Consider the following 21,794-nt stretch of genomic DNA (forward strand, 5'->3'; position numbering starts at 1 on the left):
TGGTGCCTTTTCATCACAGTTCATAGTCAGTCCATGGAGATTCCTGTGTATTGTGCAGACGGAATGAAAAGCTGCCAACATAAATTTTAAGCTAAAACTTTAAAATTATATTCTGGATATCACCGCTCACTGGATGCATTTAGTCCATCGATCTGGTTCACATTGGAGCTCTGTGATCTTTCTTTTCAATGATACATTTCCTAAATCCACATCCTCCAGTTCCACCAGACCAAAATCTGGCTATGATATATTTCCAAAGGATCCTGTGAAACAGAAAGATGAATAATTCTTATTTCTGAACAGCAAGATGTTTACAGTATGTTGAAGAGTAAGATAAGGGGATTAGTTGCATTTCTGTCAATTTAATATGAAACAACTGCCAGCAGCTTAGCACACAGACTGAATGAGCTCAATACACACTCACTGATCACTTTATTAGGTACACCTGTTCATGGGCTCTTTAATTTAAACAATTTATCAGCCAATCACATGGCAGCAACTCAATACATATTGGCATCTAGGCATGGCCAAGACAATCTGCTGAAGCCAAAACCGAGCATCAGAATGAGGAAGAAGGGTGAATTAAGTTGAATGTGGCATGGTTGTTACTGCCAAAAAAGCTGTTGTGATTATTTCTGAAACTGCATGTCACTATGCTGTCACATAGATGTAGAACCATCTATGGGGTTTACAGTGAATGGTTCGAAAAAGAGAAAAGTGAGCAGCAGTTCTCTGGGTGAAAATTGTTAATGTTAAAGGTGAGAGGAGAATGGCCAAACTGGTTTGAGGTGATAGAAAGCCAACAGTTACTCGTGTTACCACTCGTTGAAACTGAGGTATGCAGAAGAGCATCTATGAATGAGCAACAGCAAACGGGGTTCAGCAGCAGAAGACCACGTGGGGTGTGACTCAGCTGAGAACAGGACACTACACACAGGCTGCAATTCACAAGGTCTCAACAAAAATCAACAATAAGCTTGAAAAATATGCTGCTTGGTCTGATGAGGCTGAGACACTTGAATTCTATGGTCAGAATTTGGCACAAATACCATGAAAGCAAGGATTGATCCTGCCTTGTAGTAACAGTTCAGGCTGCTGGTCGTGGTGGTGTAATGGTGGGTGTGATATTTTCTTGGCACAGTTTGGTTCCCTTAGTACCAATTAAGCATCGTTTCAATGCAACAGTCCCCGAGTATTCAGTTTAAAATGCAACAGCTTGTTTCCAGACAAGTGCAGGCAAATATGATTACATTATCCCTGTCCTTTGGCCTCCTACCCTACAGAATTGAAAACATTTTAAGCTATTTTTGTTTTTTTTTAAAGCCTTGACTTGTCCCACAATATTTTTCTGAACATTTATAGTAAATTATCATAGACCAGCCAGACCACTAAGATACTCAAATCCCCTTCTCATAAAGTCCCAAGGTCAAAGTGCAAAACTGGATTATTTTGGCCTTTGCAGTGGCAGCCTCCCATCTCTGGAACAGTCTCCCACTAAATATCAGAGCTGCAATAGATATATGATCTTTTAAGTCCATGCCCAAAACTCACTAATTTAAGTTTGCATTTGGCCTTCAGCATTAATTGGACACTTCAAGTATTGTCTTCTTTTATTGGTGTTTTCTGTGATATGGTGATTAGTAGCCAGAGTCTTAAAATTAGTCTTTTCATCGTATTTTTGATCTGTTACTTTTTTGTGATTTTTGCTTTTACTGGTTTGATATTTAAGGTAATTGTATAGTTGTATCTGGTTATGAATTGCGTTGGTGTTGCCTCTTGGTATTTTAAATGTGCTATAATGAAACCTTATAATATTGTTACTTGCAGCAGGATAACGTGCCATGTCACAAAGCTAAAATCATCTCAAAATGGTTTCATAAAAATGACATTGAGTTCTGTACTCAAATGGCCTCCGCAGATCTCAATACATTAGAGCATCTTTGGGATGTGGTGGAACGGTAGATTTGCATTATGTGCAACCGATGGCTCTGCAGCAACTGTGTGATGTTATCATGTCAAAATGGACCACAATCAATTAAGAATGTTTACAGCACCTTGTCAAATCTATGCCAAGATGAATTAAGGCAGTTCTGAGAGCAAAAGGAGTTTGACCCAGTACTATCAAGCTGTGCCTAATAAATTGGCTGGTGAGTGTATACCACCCTCACCTCTACTCAGTAGCTGCAGGTTGCGTCCCTCCTCCTGCACCTGCAGGTGCAGCACCTGCTGCAGCAACTCCTGTCGAAGCGTCTCTTGCACTAATCCCATCCTCTCCAGTTTCTCCCCATTCAGGCGCAGCAATGCGCGGCCTGCAGGGCAAAAGCAAAAGGCTCAACAATCTATTTCACTTTGAAATTTTAACTCTTCCAATCACATGCCTGCTGATTATCTTAGCAGTAAGACCTGTGATGGCGTGGTGGGAGAAGGCCTCCACATAGGTCAGGTAGTTGTGTGGGCAGTGTTTCTTCAGCCATTTACACACATCTTGTTGTGACCAGAGCACGACTGGGCGGATCAGGCTGGGCTGTGTTGGGCTTGTGTGATATATCCCATAACTGTCAGTGTGACGGTACTGCAGCAATAATGACAGACATGAAAACAGACACATAAATACTCCAAAGATACACGTGTATTCCATGTGTTGCTGGACTTTTTAGGAAAAGTGTTCATTAACTTTCTTTTTACAAAAGTTATAACACTAATAATATTGTTGAGTCTATAGTATAAATATGACAGCTTACTTTAGCGTAAAGCCTGGAAACATTAAACATTGGAAACTGTAACTGAGCTCAGCTACACACCATTTGGCTATGCAAACAACTGCTGACTTTGTATTGTTTTACACTGGTTGGGTGGAGGATGGGAGGGTGTGTCTCTTTCTGTACTGCATCATCTGGATATGAACATAAATATTGATAACTCAGGCAGTTAGCTCGCAATGCATTGCTCTGAACCAGCACAAAATTAATTTATAATTATTTATACATGACGCCTTTGTTTACCAAGTTCACTATTTTATGTGATAACAGATTTGACCTTCTACACTTTGTAGCAGCATTTTCTGAAGTCACAACACTAACATCTTCAGAAGTAAAACATTCACTAATAAAAAGTTCTACTCAGTGCTCAACAAAACAAATTGCTGCAGGAACACCTCTCATAAAATGGCAAAATTACCAGAAACACTGACTTTCTGACAGAGAGCCTGTTAGTTTCTGGACAAAGTGGAACCACATGCTGCATTGACAGACCCTGTTAAAAAAAGGCAAACTTGGACAGCTTGGATAGGGAAGATAAAGTATCAGAAACAGACAAACATGTGGTACAGACAACATATACAGGCCAATTACACATAAGAAACTGACAAACTTTCTGTATAAGCAAGAATAGCCTTTAAACTATCATGACTACACATGCAGATCAAACACTACATAAATGAACATGCATGTTGTCTGGACGTTCAGTGAACATGCAGCAGCAAATCTGGCAACAGCACAGGCAGAGGCATGTAGGACAGCGTTACCATGAAATCCAGCTCTTTAATTGTTAAGATGTACAGGATGTAAAAGTGTGGAGGACTAATCAAACCAGGCCTTTGATCTATCAATCATTTTTTAAAAATTCAGCAGGTTCAGCGTTTCTCCAAGTCAGATGTTTTCACATGCAGAAAATAGGCATCTAAAAAAAGGCTGGCATATATTAACGAGGCAGCGGGGCAAAAAGTATGATGGGAGCATACTTATAAGTCTTTTTGCTAAAAAGTAATATGTTATATAGGATATGTTGCAGGTACTAGTATTTATTTTTACAATACCCATTACATCTTAAATGTGATTCTATTACAGTATGTAACAACAAGACGTATGGCTAATCTGTAATGTTGTATGTTATTTTACATATTTAGTTGTATTTAGTGGAAGCTATTATAATTTATTAACTGTTTTACATGATCTGATAAGAAAGATAGGGATAAACAATTATATATATATTTTTTAATCTAGTATATACTAATGTGAATTCCATTATTGATACTTAAACCAATGAGCCACAACATTACTACTGGTGGCTTTAATAATGTCATGGAGGAGAAGGTCAGCATGACCACTCTGAGCAGTGTGCAGCTACACAGTCCCATACACGGCCAAATGTGATACACTGTGTGCAGAGGTATTACAACAAGACAAACTCAATACACAAGCAAAAGTGCAAACAACATTTTTGTACCACTTCAAATGTTTTACTTAAGTATAAGTACTAAGCACATTATCTCCATTTTACTTTAGTAAGTACTAAAGAAAAAGTCATCCACACAGAAAAATTTGCCTTTTAAAACAAAGCATGTAAAAAAAAAATCAAATATAAAGACCATTTGTCTTCTCACCACAGTGAAACATGTTCCGCATGTTGAATTGTCATGAGTTTGTACGTTGGATTCCCTTCCTGCCTCAACCTCCCCATTTTATCTGGGCTCGGGATAGGCACCAAGGTGGTCGAGGTGGGGCCACGCCTGATGGGTGGGATTCAAAGCTGTGGCCTACCCAACCCTATGCTTTACCACTGAGTCACCAGGACCCACTTGTAAAACAAACAAGTACTTAATTAAAAAAGAGCTACTGCTGGTAAAGGTGGAGCTGATTTTAATGGCAAATGGTAAATGTTCTGCACTTATATAGCGCTTTTCTACCTATTGGCACTCAAAGTGCTTTACACTGCTATTCACCCATTCACACTCACAAGCACACACACAGTCATACACCGATGGGGGAGCTGCTATGCAGGTGGCCAACACTCACCGGGAGCAACTAAGTTGGGGTTCAGTGTCTTGCTCAAGGACACTTCGACATGTGACTGGATGGGGTGGGGATTCAACCAACAACTGTGAGATTGGTGGAAACCGCTCTACCTTCCTGCAGCACAATCGCCCCTTTTAACTACTTTATGTGGTGATAGGTGGTTAAGGTGTAATAATACATCACCATTTCTTGATTCAACTTGCTGTTATATTAAAATCATCAGGTGGTATTAATGTTGTGGCTGTTTGGTGTATTTACTACAAAGGGTTCCCAAAAACAAAGCTCCATCTGATGCTGAAGAGTCAGTCACAATGTGATCAAAGATGCATCAGGTATTTTTCTAACTCCTGACTGATGCCCAATCCACTACGGTCCTACAATATTTATATCTATATATTTTACTTTTATCCCAGAAGAGCTATTCAGTGGCAACTGGATTTGCTTGTAGTTCTGGAAGACGTTTTTAAATTTAGATCAAAGGTGAGAAGCGTTCAAAAACTTGCCACTGGCTAGTACTTTTGGGAAAACCATGACCTGGATGACTGAATATGTCCACAGACGTTTTTCTTTAATCTTCAGCCGTCCTGTTCTAAACTCTAAGGGCACTTGATTTCCTCCCCTTTCTTTCATGTTATAGTCTGACTGGTGAGAGATACTACTACACACCCTGCTCAGCTAAATGTGTTTTGTTGGTACATTTATTCTGTACTCGCAAATAATGGTTTGGTACGTCCCATTATGTGTAGCAGTAAATTATCAATAATCAATTGTTCTCAATAGGGCAAAGAGAAAGCAGTCAAACAACAATATTGTCCCCCAAACTGCACATGTCACCATTTCCTATACAGTGAGGATTTCATTGTTAGGTAATCTCATGATTATTTTTACATTAGATGATTGACTGCTTTTAAAATTTGAGAACATTATGAAAATTATGTCACAATTTCCTACTATTTAAAGTGTTATTGTCATTTGATTGTTGTGTCTGTCCATATACATTACCAAAAATATTATTTGCTGTCAACTACACTAAAAGCCAAAAAACAGCAAAGCTTGTTATTCGGAAAGTGGAATTACTGTTAATGTTAATTCTTCTTTCAGCCATTACTAAGTGTATTGTGCTTTTCTGCATCTAGATGGAGGCTACATGATGGTGGCAGTCAGATAACAGACAAAGGCTATAATGAGTGTTTTTCATGCTTTTCTGTGGATCACCTACAGTTTACAGTACGGTTGAGAGGAAAATGAACTGAGAGTAGAATAATGGATAAAAGTACAAGTAAAAAAACTGTCCTTGTGTTGAAAGTGTTGAAAGAGTGTGCACATGTTCCAGTGCAGCACATTCTCCAAACACACAGCACTGAATAAATTTATGTTCCTCAAGACAAAAGTAAACTAGCCACTACATTATGTGCATCCAAGAGGATTGAAGCAAACAAACAACGCATTGTATACAACTCTGATATCAGCCCAGCCCAGCTCTTTGTTTGCAGCTTTAGCCTCAGCTCATAACTGCCTTTTAAAGAGCCTTTCATAAGGTGAAAACAAAGGCAAGCCACAAGCTCTCTGACTTGTAACCAAGGGCTTGAAATGAGGCCAGTTTACCGAGCAAATGGATTGTCTCTGTTGAAGCACTGACCGTATGAGCAGACAAGGATGCATCAGATAAAGAAATGAATACCAACTAGAAAATGTAATTTAAACTGGGACGGAATAGCTACTAGAAGTGGATCTGATAATATTTCTCATAAAGAAATCTGTTAGAAAAGGCTTTTGCATACTGTGTATAATCCTGAACCAACAATCAGACTGTAAAGCAACAAGCATTGGGTATCAAACTAAAATCTGTTCCTTTGTGGTTTCAGTCAACAAACATGGTGGTGGTGTTGGAGCATAATGTGAGTAGCGGAGAACTTGTGCTATTTAAAGCCATGTTAAAAGGCAGCTAGAGCCCACTAACCCGCTGGGGAGAGAGCAACTTCCATTCTCTGCTAACAAAGTGTCCATTTGCACAATGGATGCTGAAAGGCCGCATTTGGCCAACTGAGTTTTTTCCTCGAGACTTCTCTATTAAGGAGTTAGAGTGAAGCGTAGTTAAGATTGTCTGTGTGTATGACAAGAAAGAAAATATTGACCATAACGATTTCTCAAGTTATCAGTAGATTTGTTACGTGAGTGTAGGGGACTGATGCTGACTGTACTTTAGTGCTGGTGTCATGAGGATTATATGATCTTTTGTTACATATGATAAAACCACTAAAGTGAATATAAATCACAATAATGATTTATTTTGGATCAATCCAAGTCTAAAGTCAAACCAAGGTTTTTACCAAGTGATTCAGCCAATTAAACTCAGCTGAAGTTTTATTGTCTCTAAAATGTAAATGAACATCATCTGCATTCTATTTTTTTAATTGTAAATAGTAAAAAGACGAGTTTTTTATCAGAGAAAGATGAACTTTGTCCCATCCTTACATCTGAAAGACACTGCTTCCCTGGAATGCTGTTTTTATACCCAACACATGGGTTAACCTCATTACATGTGTGCATATTTTTGCATTTTTTACCAGTTTCAATGTAGTTTTGCATATCTGTAGAAAGAGTGAGTTTGGGCATGAATTCCTGACTTATGTGTGTAATGTTTACCACAATTAAGCGTTGGTTTTGTGCCGCTATTGCATATTTTATTTACCAATGACAGCTTATTCTGCATTTAAAGCTCTGCAATATTGTTTGCCTGTTTTTTGTGATGACTAAATGAGGGAATGAGGAATGGGAAACAAAAATACATTGCTTTGCACTTTGACTTCAGCTGTGCTGACACAAATCTGTGACAGTATACGGTTACAGATACGTTAGTCCTGACTGCTGTAAAACTTTACTTTTTGTTGTTGTTATTTCAACAAGTGTTTCTGTTATGGATCCAGTTGTGACTGTGGGTAATGAATTGACTTTTGAAACTCATAGCAACTAATACTGTAGATCTGTTCGTTATCAAATTACAGATAGCATCTAATAGCCTTGGCCCCCAGCTGGTACGGAAAAAAGAAAGTCTAAGGTGGTATTACATGACATGAATCCATTAACCAGGTGTGCTCTTTAATAGCTGTGGTCATGTAGGTGTTCAGTACCTGCAGGGCCTCGGTGCCCGGCTGCTGCAGTAGCTTCACTGTCCTGCCCCCTGCTGTTTTCTGTCCACGCCCATCGTGCCAGGTTAGGTTTCCACCTGTCCGTCGACTTAGCTGGTGCTTAAAGTCCTCAGGCAGAGCCCTGTACTCCACAGCTGGCCTGCAGAAACTGAAACTGGATGCAGCTGCGGTGATAAAAGCAGGGGGTAAAATGAGCAGAGCAGCCATACCTAAATATAATCACTGACAACTTAAAAACAGCATGAGACCTGCTCTATCAAACACTCCTCAGTCTTCATGCCTTGGAAACAAAAGCCAGAGCTGAACTCACCTGGTCACCCTGTCATTCAGAAGTGATCTTATTATGAAGTGCCTGCTCTTACCTGCTCTACTGAAGCTAACAAAGCATGAATCAAACTTCAGAGTTGAAGTACCTGAGCCTGTACAAGCTCCTGATTCAGGGAAGTCAGGTACCGCTATTACTTTGTCTAGAGCTCGTAGGTTAATGTCAGAGCTGTTAGATGAGCTACTTTCTCATCATTATGAGGAGCCCTGTAGGCAGACATCCACACCCACTCAACAGCAGGTGGGTCCCCCACATTCAGAAATTAAAGAAAGTGTGTAGCTACAGTAAACACACAGTTACTGGCACAGATTCTGGCAGAAAGCCACAGGTCATTACTGATTCATGTGCCAGATTGGAAGGATTTCTTACTGTGGTTGAAGCTATGTGTGCAGCTGTGTTTGTGTGTGCGCACTTTAACACGCATCTTAAATTGACTAAGAGAATTTGAAAAGAGGACAGAATGAGAGAGACTATCAGTAGGGATGAGGGTTTGAGGAGATGAAAGACTGTCTTTTGGTGTTTCTCGCTTCGTGCCTTTCCTTTCTGTCATCCAGCATCTCCCACTGAGAGCCGTGCAAAGCCGAGTCCTGCAATCATCAAGGCGAACCAGTAGCTTTAGATTATCATGAATAAAACTCTGTATGCAATTTTTGCTTCTTTGAGGGTTAACTTCAAGACTGTGTATGCGCGAACCCTCATTCACAGTGTTATTACTCCCCCAGGCTGCTGCAGTAAACACAAATGTGCCGCTCTCACAGATTTAGTATGGATAATTAAAACCACTTGTCAGACTTAGTTTCTTCTCACATATATAAACTGCCATTGCCGCCATCTCATTAATCATAGTCCAAAAAGCATCTCACCAGCACCTGGTATTTTGGTTGAATCTATACTTTTAATTACAGCTCCTGATTGTAGTATTATACATTTCTAACACAGAAAGCACAACCGTACTACTTTCAGAGTAAAATGTTAGATTAAAATCTGCACATAGGGCCTGTGAGGGGTGAGTGTTAGGATGAAGCCCAGTAAAGAGCAGTCACACCATCACTGGTGATGCTGGTGTCTTTCAGTGCGCTGTCCTTTCAGCACCCTGTCATTGTCCATCTGCAGACCACTATACGCCCTCTCGTTTGTTAGAGCCACTGTAATGTTCCCCTATTGAACTGTACCTGCAGCCTAATTAAAAGGTTCCTCACTGCTGTTTTGTATATTACCCTGGTGTTATGAAGATTTCATGTTTTTGACTTCATGCTGTGTGTACTTCGTCACAGAGAAAACACAATACGGCTGGTGTTTTGTTACCTGATGCGACCATTAACGTACCTGACAGACCGGCCCAGCAGGTATTGTAGGTGTTAAGTTTACTGTAACTCACGAACTCACGCGTGACTTAAGTTAACGTTTCCAGTAAATGTAGCTATTTCAACTAACACTTCGACGAAATTGTCGACATATAACCATTAGAAAGCTGCCTACCGTCCACCGCCATGGTGTCTCCGTGCCGTAGTGTGCCTAGTTAAAGTCTCCCATCGTCTAGCGGTGACTGCCGGTCACCTTTCCTCTCCTCCGCACGCAGGATTGGCCGGCAAAAGTTTCACCGAGGTCTGGCAGAAGGAAAACCGCTCCACATCCTTTCGGGTCCCGCTGGTCTGAGTCGGAAAGTGCCTCGCAACCAGCCCAGCTCGTCCACTGTGTGATGTGCTGCTGCTGCTGCTGTGTGCGGACTGAAGTTGTTGAAGACAGGACAGGAATGTCCCCGAGCAGCTGGCTCTCTGGATCGGGAAGGCGCGTGGCTGCGCGTGCACGCGTATTTGTGTGCGGGTTTTATCTGTGTCGTGAGAATCAGTCGCGCGGCTCTTTCTCAAGAGCCCGCATGAGCGCAGCGAGCTCAAAGTGCAGCCCCGGGCCCTGTAATTACCGCAGCCAGTGGAGGCTGAAAAACAGCCGGATGAAAAGGCTTCTCATCGCTGCAGCATCCAACATAAGGAATTCCCCCTTTGCCTTTTCTTGAAGAAAGGGGTCTCTGTGCGCGCCTGTGGCCAGTGCGCCCTCTGTGATGGACCCTCTATGTGCTATTTGTCCAGATGCTGCAGGACATGAAGGACAGATATTAGACAGCAGTGTTCCTGCTGATTACATTTAGTGTGACTTTTGTAGTTGGTGTCATAGAGTAACTTTAAGCTTTTGCTCAAAAATCTCATACTATGATCATATTTACTGTACAGTGTCAGAGGTTGATGTCAGGCTAACATACTGCAAAACAGTAATACTTTCACAGTTGTCTGCACTCCTGAGCATATTGCGTGATCTTTCTGAAATGAAAGGTGGTAAATACAAACCCTGCAGCAAATACATAAGAAATGAGACCTTCAGTATTTCAGTTAAGTACACTGTTACTTTTTATTTCATCACTTTACAAAACTGAGAAATATGAAACAGCAATTGTGTCAAGTTCAAAAGTTTGGGCACCCTACTTTTGCTCAGTAAGCTCCTTTGGCACATATCACTCTTTCTGCAGCCAGGGTAAAATGTTTCTGCTCTTGATACAGTACATTTTCACCAACTCTTCCTGCAGATCACATCAAGTTCTGAGATATCTTTAAGCTGCCTGGTACACAGCATGTTTAAGATTTACCCACAGATTTTCAGTTGGAGGATTGTGAGGGCTGTTCCAAAAGCTAAACAGATTCGATTTACTTATTTTTAGCTTCACAAAAATCTACAAGTATGTAATGGGCTTTTGCATACAACTGTGTGCATGTTTACCCTTGGGTAATCACATTCCTTCCTCCTGCTGTCATGTTTATTCACATACACTATTTATCCAAGCCCCTCCAAAACAAATATAAAAATATACACACCTGTAAATATGTTCAACTTTGTACCTATTCAAAGACTGTTCAACAACATAACTTTGTACTGCAGTATATGGTGCAGCTAGTTATAGCATAAAAATGTGTTTATTCCCCACTACAAGCTTTACTAAAGCTTTAGGAATAGCCGGGGGTTGCCCTGAAAGATCTGGAATAGAATACATTTTATGTCTCTCAGCTGTATATTTATAAACAATTCATACTTTTATGTCAGGATGCTCTATTTTATCGCTCTCAGTTTTGGTCGAAATCTACAAATCTCTAAAAAATACTGCACAGCAAAATGCTCTGAAATATTATGACGCTGCAGCTGTTTATTTTATCAAACTGGAACCAGCATGAGGGAAAAGAGATTTTGTACTGACTAAAACATGGTGGTTCTCCTGAGGCTTGTCCTTTGCAGGTGTGAAGGCGAAAGCTGATTAATGAGATCAAGGTAGTGCATTGAACCCAAAACATTAAATAGGGAAGTCCATGGCAATTGATCAATGAAAGGGGTGAGTGTGTGCAGGTGTTCTGTGGTGTGGTACACATAGATGTTTGTCACAGTGTATCTGAATAGAGCCCAGGTTACACCTTGAAGACTTCTATAAAAGTTTCATAGCCAACTGAACACATAGTCTAGGTATGGTACTATTGCATCTTCTACTTTAAGTTGAGCAACAGAAAGACAGTATTCTTATCAGCATCCTTGGTTAAAAAGCAGATCCCAGCCACACAGCGTACTACATCCTTGATACTGATTCATACACTGATTCTTCAGACCTGTGGAAACTTGTTGTGAGATATCAAATAAAACACAATTTAGAGACTTAACAAAGGTGACGCTACAGTACATGTGCTATTGTCCAGTATTCCCCAAAATAAATATGAAAATTCCCTTCCAAAAGTTTTATACATAAATTATTCAACATAGTGGGAAATAAATGCACTTATTTACTTCTTTAATTAAAGTTGGATGAAAAGATCAATACCGTCAGTAGTGGAAGAAGTTAATGTTGTTGTTGTTAAGTAAAACTAAGTGCATTAAAGTATGTACTGGAGTGCATTAAATTAAGAGGTGGTTCTAATGTTTTACACATTTAAAATGAATGAGAAGGCCAACACATTACAACCACCTCTTATCATAACACACTGGAGTATGACTCGTCTACCTACTACAACATCAGTAATAAACACATAGTAGAATTAGAACCTTTGTGAAAGAAAAGCTGCTGTATTGGATTGCAGGTGATTGTGCAGGTGTACCTAATAAAGTGGCCAGTATATTCAGCGAATAGTAGCTCATCTAATTCAAGAAAATGAATGTACATATTTACAAAAATGTTGAACTATTAGTTAATGGCATTTTTAAGACATCTGAAACACATGGTGTCCAAAATGCCCTTCAGTTCACCCCCTGCTGACAATAACAACAACATACCAGCCCCTCCAGGTGCCTTGAACGTCCTGCTGTAACCTCTGCTCTCTCTTTCTCTCTGGGTTTGTCTAAATAAAAAGATTTCAGAAGTGGAAGCAAGGCGGAGCTCCCTGCTGCTTTTGATATTGCATCATACGACTGATGCTGATGACTCCACTCTCAATAACAGCATCTGCCAGATATTGTCCTACATCCTCCCACAATCAATGCCTGAAATACCCTCATCAGTCTTTCCATTCACCACTGGTAATTACAGGCTTGCTCCTTATTTTTCAAAACAGTGATCATGGAAACACAATGTAGTTTATCCCCGTTACACCACAAACCGCATGTGGGATTACAAAGCCAGCTGACTAGTTAAAGTTTAATTGGCAGGCTGTGGGCATGAGTAGTTTCTGCAGATGTTTTCTGAAGAAATAGACACTGGAACATTAGGGCTCCTCTTAAACTTTAAGCAAGGACACATTTGGCCTGGTTAGAGCGCTAAAAAGATGAAAGGAGAGTCTTGAATTAATAGTTTCCACAGGGGAGAACATCAAAGAGCCTAAAATATTAATAGTATACATTTGAGGTTTGAAACTGAACAGCTGCCTTTTGTTTTAATGTTTAACTGAAGATTTCTTTTCATCAGTTGTCTTTACAGTCATTTCAGAGTAAACCCTATTATTTGGTCTATTATTTTAGTCCAAACTATAAAAACACACGCTAAATAAGGGAATAACTGTAGCTAATTTTGACAGCAGCTGATAAGAAAAAAGGCAAAGAGAAGGCAGAAATTCTGCTTTCCCATTCTTAAACACAGAGTCGGCACAAGAGGGCAGTCTTCCTCTGTGTACAGTGAGAGAGTTGTACTGCACAAGGTTTTGAGCAATATGTGATCCAGTTGTTCCGTGTGAAATTTTTCAATGTTTCTGTAGCTGTTCATACACCATGATCCACTTACTCTAAAAGATTAAATGGCACCGCCACATTCACTTCATGGCATGTATGGAAACTACTAAAGTCACAATCAAAATGACTCGAATTTGCCCTTAGTTTTGTGTCTAATTTTGGAGCCCTAGACAGGGTGACAACAACGGTTTGGATAATGGATGGAGAGTTTTCACTTAGTCATTATCACAATCGTGAATCACAGTGTGGAGTCACAGTGTGGCGTTGCAAGTTCTTGTTTCTATTGCAAACCTAAATTGAACAAATTCATACATCAAAGGGGAGAAGCTGTATACACTTCAGTACTGAATGGTTTGAGGTAACAAATAGCTTTGCTGGTGGTTTATTTTACCAGAAAAACAATTCTGAAATCGTAAAAACTCCATCAAATTCAGTGTTCAGAAACACGTTTGCCCTTTGGTTAAAATAAATGCAAATATGAAGAAATGTGTGACTATTTAAAGAACAAACCGTGTGCAGGATGGAGCGTGGAGAGCTTCAAAAGCCACTTTTAAGAAAAGAGGGTTGTGTAAAGTAGACTATCCTCATGGACCTGTGTGTGTGCATGCGTGTGTGTGTGTTTGAGGGGGTGTGTTGGCTGGCTCCAGATGTGCACACAGTGCCATGAATCTGGCAACAGCAAACACACTGAACTTAACTTCTTGGCTAAAGTGTGAAGTATGCTGTAATGTGTGGCCAACAAATTAGGTTTGTACAGGACAACGCTGGTTCTTCTTATTAAGCACATTCTTAAGATGCTGGTGCCTCAGAAAGAATTTGTCTATTAAAGAAAATACAGTATGTTCACATAAAAAAAATCTCCTGAGCAAGGTAACAAAAAAGGTTTATAAAAAATTGGTGGATACACCAGTACAGGAAAGAAGGACCAGGCTTGTGAAATGTTACTAATTTATCTGGTTCTTTCACATGGCTGCGAACATAAGAGTGGATATAGGACACTGAAAATATTAAAGCTTCAAATTAGACACAACTTTAACCTCTATTTCCAACATTTCCTCGCCTTAAATCTACGGTCACATGATGAAAAAAAGACACATGAAAAAAGCCCTCTGTTTTAACACAATCTCACATAAAACAAAGGAATCCTCTTGGGATCATTAGCTTACTGTATAACTCACTAACAATGTTCTTCTTCAGGATCCAGAATTCATGTTTCACTTGATTAGGGCATGATGCCCTGGTCGCTGACACAGCAAAGACTCCTCACAGCATCGCAGTAGTGCCTCAATGTCTGACTGTACTGTAGATATAGTGTGTATGGTCTTTTTGCGGAATTCTGTCTTCCAAATTTTTAACCTTTAACTGATGATACCACAGAAGATTTTCTAAAGAAATTAACCTTTCATGGTATTTTGACCAAGCTGCAAGTCATCAGTTATTCCATGCAAGTTAAAAGTTGTATGAGTCTGTACTGTAAAAGCCACACACTCCTGACTAGAAGGACACATAAAGAGACTTACAGGTCAGCTCAGAATTTGGACCACTGGTGTTAAAACTAAATAAACACAAAGCAATAGAGAAGGGATAAACAGTCTCCATATGTTGCAACGTTCATAGACTCATTTATGTTGTTCTCCTCTGTGTTCCAGAGCATTGCAGGCAAGTTTGGCCTCACCCTATTAACAATCTGGAAATGTCAAAAAGACCTTGAACAACTTAAGTGTGATGTAAGCGTTATGACGTGCAGGTGAGTGGAAGCTAAAACAGCTGTAACTGTGTGATGCCATTCAAGGAGAAAGTCTGGGTGGAGCCACCACCAACTTACAGAATAAAGCTCCACTTGTTTCATGAGACCACAAAGTCCAAGTCTCTGCAACATGTTTCATGTGATACAATGAGAGCTTGTTTACAAATCGGGGAGTAAAAGAGCTCACAGAGAATATGTCTCACACACGCTCACACACAGTTGTGTATCTGGACTGAACAGGGTGTTTCCAGGTATAACAGGTGGGGACTGGTACAAACAGGATACAGGAAATGAGCGTGCTTCTGAAAGGGGTCAATCAATAATCCCTGCAAAAGAATGGACAGAGTGTTACCCTTGTTCAAAATTAAGCCATGTTACAATAGCAGCAAAACGTTTTTCAAGAATGTGTGGTGTTGATGGTGATCTGTTCATTCAGAGGCGGCTGCAAGTATTTGTACAATTTCCACCATATAGAAACAATGCATTTATTCTTGTTTACTCGACATAAACCATCTAAAATGGCCCAAGCCTAAAATCATTGCTGAAAGCCCTTAGATGTGTTGATAAAAAAGTAGGTCGTCCTGAAATTATACTTCAAGTAGAATAATTGTGTTATTATCATGAGCATTTCAATCACAGTCATTGAACCTATTAAAAAGTAGTTTTTGTTGTTGCTGGATGGCATCATTACAGACACCAACGCGGAAAAGAAAAGAACATAACAAAGAAGAAGAGAGTTGTCTGAAATATATGAAGATTGCCATGCATTTTCAAGGTAAAGGCTACAAAGACCGTCTTCAAAAAGCTTTGATGCTCTTGTGAGCCCAGGGAGTTTAAGGTTTATTGCTGCAAATGGAAAGCTGAGCCAAGATTGAAAAGAAGTACGAATGATAGAAAAAGAACCAAAAGCCAACCAACTTCAAAACAGATACAAACTGATTTCCAAGATCAAGGTACTACAGTGTACAGTCACAACAAACTCCATGGCAGAAGATGAACAAAGAAAAGAAAGACCATACACTTGAAATACACACACACAAAAAAAACTGCAGTTTGCTTTAATGGATGCTGACAAGACACAGTGCTTCTGGGAGAATGTTGTCGGGACATATAAAACAACATGAAAGCTTTTTGGTGACACAATCACATCATCCAGAGATGAAGCTTTAAAAAAAAATTACATCGACATCCCCAGTGGGATACAAAGCTCATTTATCTTATGGGGTGGCTTTGCTGCATCTTGGAAGTGGGCAAAAGAAATTCTGAAGATTTTCAGGGTGTTCTGGAGAAACAAATACTGTACTAGTTGGTGTTAGAGGTCTCAGCTGCTTCTGTCTCACTGTCGTGTCACACTCTCAGGGAAAGTACTACATGAGAAGTGCAAAAGTCAAATTAAGATCTACCATCTACCTAAAGTACATAATATTAAAATAAAAATCAACAGTTCTATTGGATTAAATGTGGCAGAGAAATTAGTGGATGCCAATTATTTTTGTCAGTTTTAACCTATTCCATCATGATTTGTTTTTAATCGAAGGGTAACAACACCTTAGGTATAGCCTAGTATATCAAAGTGAAAATACATTTTTTCATATGGAAGGGTGCATTTTCAGCTTGTTAAATAAACGCATCCTCATTCTAATGCAGTGCAGCATTTCCAATGTATTAGCACTGAGGAACAGGAAGGAAAGAGAAGTGAAAAGTAATTTGTAGTTTTGAAGGCTATAATAAAAAGCCTTAAAGCTGCTAAAAGTCTAGTCTAAAGGATTTGACTTTATTCAAAAAAAGTGTTCAGTTTGTCCTGTAAAAGCTTATACTGCAAATTCCAGTTTTCAGTTCTAAATCCAAAAGCTGTGCTTCATTAGAAACCTGTCACAGCAAACTAGTTATGATGAATGCATGCAGCTAAAATGTGATTTATTATTAGCGTACTGAGGGCTGTCTAACTCAATTTTGAGTGGAGAGTGCAGCCAAACCCCTACATTTAGACCAGTGAACTTATTCAGCTGTACAAAGACTTGTGTTGTGAATGAAAGTGTGGGCCAAGGCACTCAGAGGTCTGGGTGTGTACTGTTACAGCCTCTGCACATACGGCATTTGTTTTTATTTGTTGCCATTCCTGTCGGTTTGCTGTTAGTTTTAAACTGTGTCCGTGTCCGTGTCCATGTGTGAAGTCAAAGACACTGGCAAGTTTCACAGATTTCACTTTGCACACTGCCACCTCACCAACACCAGTCATTCTCTTCTTTGTGAATGCTAATGTGCTACCACAATAAAGGTTTCTCAGCCACATTTAATCATAATTATACATTAATGTTAAAACATGTCTGTGGGATGAAAATGCCAATACATTTAGAGTTAATATAAAATACAGGGTGAGTGTTCCTTATACTATAAAGGACAAATAATTCATCTTGGATTGCTATTTCCACCAACAAAAAATGGCTGTTTGGGGTAAAGGCCTGTTTATGTGTCTTTTCTCATCTGGTTTGCTGTGGTGTCACAGTAGGAAAAGGACTCATGGGACTTAGAGGTACTTTTAAAGTAGCATCATCATAGCAACACGATTTTCTATAAAGCTGAGTGCTACACACCAAGTGTGAAAGTGAAGGCTCTCCTCCCTCCCCCAGTGTCACTCTGGTGTTAATCTGAGGTGGTAGAGTGGGAGGAGATATGCAGATGGTGCCAGTGGAGCCCTATTAGTAGTCCACCAAACTCACAGTGAACTGCTGTCAGTCTAACAGAGTCCACCACACCCAGAACCAGCTTCAGGGTCAGCAATCACAGGGTGACATTCAACTTTTTAGCACGGCCAAAAACGTTGTGCTGCAAAGACTCAGATGTTTTTTTTTTCTGATGAGATTTTTTTGCACCTTTTTTGCAGAGTTTCTGTGCTTTGGGATTCTTGTTTTGTCAGAGTTCTAGCAATTTAAAATGTCTAGATCAAGAGACTGGAGAGGATAATTTCGGGTTCTACATGACTTGATGAAGGAGTACTTTTTTGTTTTGTGAGATCACCTTTACCTTAGATTAAAGACTACTTTTACTAAACCTCTGCTATAACACGTGGATATCTGAGAAGGCATTGTGTCATGGCTGTGAGTCTTTTTGTGTTTGTGACTCTACTTTTGTCACTAGTTGAAACCAAGTTCTACAGACCATTCCAGTTTAACCCATATAAAGCTGGGCTCGATCAACACCATGAGCATGGGAAACCCACAAGCAGACACAAGTAAGTCCTGAACGTGTCTCTTTCTCTCTCTGTGTGTATTAATTTTTTTAAGGATTCTTGAAATCATATTTGTGTATCCCCTTTCACACCTGTAATTTATTTCCTCTGTTGAAGGAACCACTGTGCCTATGTAGTTGAAAAGAGAGTTTCCTTCACCATGCAGGATGGGGGAGCTCCCTATGTAAAAGCTGAGTACAACAGGTGTTCCTGGGGTAAAAAATGTCCGACACTGCTGTGAGTAAACAACAACTCTTAGTACTGCATTTTGATATTTAGTCCTTGATCATAAAAAAAAAACTTTGTACATATCACTTTAAGGCACAAATTATTACAGGCAAGTATATGTTTCTGACTAATAGTTAGTTGTTTCCCCTAGGTATCGTCAGATGTACAAACCAATCTACAAAGTGGCAGATAAAACAGTCACAGAGTTGGAGTGGCGTTGTTGTCCTGGGTACTCCGGTTATGACTGTATGGAGGGACCTCCAGTTTACCATTACCCAATTAAAATGATGCCACCTTTCAAGGGGCCTCCAATGAATGGCCCACAGTTTAAGGGACCACAATACAAGGGTCCCATGTTTAAGGGCCCACCTATTAGCACAGCTGTAGAAGCCAACACATGGGGTCAACTCAAAGGACCTTCCACCAGCGGTTTTAACCCAAGGCCTTACTTTTGGCCCCCAAGGTCCTACCCAGACACCCCTTTTGTGCCTTATCCATCTGAGCCAGAGGTAATGCCAGACCACCAGGGGCCACATGACACAGAGCACAACCAAGAACATGAACATGAGCATGAAACTGGGCACAGCCAAGGGCACGAGGAGCAAACGCCAGAGGAAATCCCCCCTCCTCCCTCTGGTGGTGAAGTGCCTGAGGTTGAGCCCACAGGTGTGTCCTCACTCCAATAAGATGCTAATTCTTTAGTTTCATCTTTATGAAACATTTCGACAGTTTATTTTCTTTTGAATGCTTCAAAATGGAGCCCAAACCAACAAATTTCCTAATGTTAACAGCAGTCTTCTTTCTCTCTTTAGGACAGGCTCTTGACAGTGAGACAGAAGAGAGAATATATCGGATGGAGGAGGATGTGAGACATCTAAATCAGGGTCTGGAGACCCTCAGAGGAACTGTAAACGGACTTGAGGAAAGTCTACGTGCATCATTGAGAGAGGATGCCAGCCGAATGCTGTCAGCTCTGCTCTCTGCTGCCCCTGGTCCTCTTCCAGCTCCAGCCGTAGCTTCTGGTCAATCTATTGTAGGGTTTGTAGAGATTCCTGGGGGTGGCCCAGAGACAGAGGGTCTAGATGGCAGGCATCTGTTTTCAGGTTTCAAGGAACTGAATGGAAAGGTAGAGGAACTCAAGACGGCGCTGCAAGTCAAAACAGCAGAGCTGCAGGAGCTCAAAGCAACAGTGATGGGACATGACATAGAACTGAAGAAAATGACAAATAGTGGGGTGTTAAACTCCACTCTCCATATTGGCGAAAATGTTGAAAGGTCTATGGAGGATTTTATGGATGCTAAGCTGAAGGCAGCCAAGACAGAAATTCTTAGTGGCTTTGAGAAGCGTATGGAGAGGGCAGAGGGCCGATGTGAAGAGAAAGCTGGTGATGTGCATCGTCAGTGCCAGAGGGAGCAAGGTGAGAGACAGGAGCAAATGGAGGATGCTCTCCAGGAAAGGACCACAGACTTGAGAACAGAGCTAAGAAACTTCCAGGAACAGATCCACAGCCTAAAGTCTACAGAAAGCTGCTGCGATAGAGTGGGTGGATTGTTTCAAAGGGTGTGGCAGCTGGAAACATCAGTGGCAGGACTAAACCAGTCCCAGGGACACCTGAGAGTGGAGTTGGGTGGACACAAGGACCACATAGAGGGAATACTTGAGGGGCGCCTGGGGTATGTAGAGGATAAGCTTAATCTAACCGGGAAGACAGAACAAGGCCTGGAGGCCACAATGGAAGCTAAGTTAATGGCTCTGGAGAGCCGTTTACTGATGGCTTTGGAGGAGATGGGAAATACCAGTGCCCCCACACTGCTGGAAGGTCATGTTGTTCCTGCTCTGGAGACAGAACTTGAGTCCCTTCGAGGAAAAATAGAAGTGGATTTGGACAGAGTGCAGAAGCATCTGAGCAGCCTTGAGATTCTCTGTTCCTCTTCCTGTTCCTCAACTCAGAACCCATTTGCCATCCAAGAAGAATCTGCTGCACCAAGCGCTAACCTAAAAAAGCAGCAGATTGTGAAGCAGGTACTGGACACACAAAGTGACCGTCTGAACAGCCTTAATGACACACTGAAGAATATTCTTAAGCGTTTGACCCTCAGGGACCAACAGGAAGATGTAGACGGACAGCTCACAATGCTCAAATTTAATGTCCACTCAGTCAACCAAACCCTAAAAGGCCTCCAGAGTGCCCTTGGGGCAGTTATCCACCAGGTAAGTCAAGCAAACAGCTCCTGGCATGACAGAGAAACTCGTCTGGCCCAGCAAATAAAGGGCGTGGTTCAACTTGTTGGACATCAGGCTTCCATGCTCGGGACAGGTGAACGCAGACTGACACGACTAAAAGGTGAGCTGCAGGAGATGAAGAGGCGGCTAGCAGAGGAGGTCCGGGGCTGCCGGAGCACAGCTATAGGTGTCCAAAAAGAAGTAACTGAGGTTGGGGGCCGTGTTGCCAGTGTGGAAGATCAGTGCAAGGGCTTGAATTCTTTGGCAGAGGACCTGGAGAGAATCAGGGAAGAGTTGGAAAGACAATCCAATGGGCTTCTCCTGCAAGTGAATGGGACTCTCTCCAGCCATGCTCAGCAGCTGTCTGAGCTGAGAGGTGAACTCAGAAACTGCACGTCCAAGGTAGAACCAACACTACAGAGTTTAGAGGTGGAGGCAGAGCCAAGACGAGGGGACACCTTCACATTGAATTAGTTCAAATTACACGGACAGTCATTTATTCCGCAGGCATAGTGGGGGTCCAACAAAACTGTGTTACTATTTAAATTGTTCAATACAAAGGTTTTGAACCTGCACTGAATGAAAGAACAATTTTAGTTAGATTACAATAATATAAAATAAAGACAAAAATGGCAGCTAGTTCTGACTGTGCTCATAAAACAGAATCTTGAAATGATATTTTGAACTTGCTATAATGAAATCTTTGTTACCATTGACCCTTATTTTAATCTTGAGCATTTGCACCTGTATTGCTGTACTGTTTCTCCAAAGCCTGCAAAAACTTAATGTTTATATGTTTATGGTTTTGTACTAATTTTTATATTTCTAGATTAGAAATACCCAGGATATGTTTTTGTATGTTTTCAGCTCTTTAGCATTCATTTCCATATACCAATAAATACATTTCTGCAA

At 40.7% G+C, this 21,794-nt stretch overlaps 2 protein-coding genes across 2 annotated transcripts; one reads left to right on the forward strand and one right to left on the reverse strand.

The window, feature by feature from the left end:
- Positions 1-123: 123 nt before the first annotated feature.
- samd10a (sterile alpha motif domain containing 10a) lies at positions 124-10,079 on the reverse strand. Its single transcript, XM_067526579.1, has 5 exons — positions 9,747-10,079; positions 7,925-8,106; positions 2,404-2,572; positions 2,169-2,309; positions 124-263 (listed from the first exon to the last, which is right to left on the reverse strand). Exons 1-5 carry the CDS (start codon positions 9,757-9,759, stop codon positions 241-243), a joined length of 528 nt encoding a protein of 175 aa, XP_067382680.1. The 5' UTR covers positions 9,760-10,079; the 3' UTR covers positions 124-240.
- Positions 10,080-17,942: 7,863 nt separating this feature from the next.
- Positions 17,943-21,794, forward strand: emilin3a (elastin microfibril interfacer 3a). Its single transcript, XM_067528485.1, has 4 exons — positions 17,943-18,433; positions 18,548-18,667; positions 18,810-19,324; positions 19,471-21,794. The coding sequence occupies exons 1-4, from the start codon at positions 18,294-18,296 to the stop codon at positions 21,354-21,356; spliced, it is 2,661 nt and encodes an 886-aa protein (XP_067384586.1). The 5' UTR covers positions 17,943-18,293; the 3' UTR covers positions 21,357-21,794.

This window comes from Channa argus, chromosome 13, assembly GCF_033026475.1.
Source record: "Channa argus isolate prfri chromosome 13, Channa argus male v1.0, whole genome shotgun sequence".
NCBI classification, from domain to species: domain Eukaryota; kingdom Metazoa; phylum Chordata; class Actinopteri; order Anabantiformes; family Channidae; genus Channa; species Channa argus.

Bases quoted from the DNA above. Each gene is read 5' to 3' on its own strand.
- emilin3a (XM_067528485.1), top strand. From the start codon at position 18,294: ATGGCTGTGAGTCTTTTTGTGTTTGTGACTCTACTTTTGTCACTAGTT. The intron at 18,434-18,547 runs GTAAGTCCTGAA...CCTCTGTTGAAG, and splicing joins AAACCCACAAGCAGACACAA to GAACCACTGTGCCTATGTAG. The intron at 18,668-18,809 runs GTGAGTAAACAA...TGTTTCCCCTAG, and splicing joins AAAAAATGTCCGACACTGCT to GTATCGTCAGATGTACAAAC.
- samd10a (XM_067526579.1), bottom strand. The intron at 2,310-2,403 runs GTCTTACTGCTA...TTTGCCCTGCAG, and splicing joins CTCCCACCACGCCATCACAG to GCCGCGCATTGCTGCGCCTG. The intron at 264-2,168 runs GTGAGGGTGGTA...TCTGTTTCACAG, and splicing joins CCTGCAGCTACTGAGTAGAG to GATCCTTTGGAAATATATCA.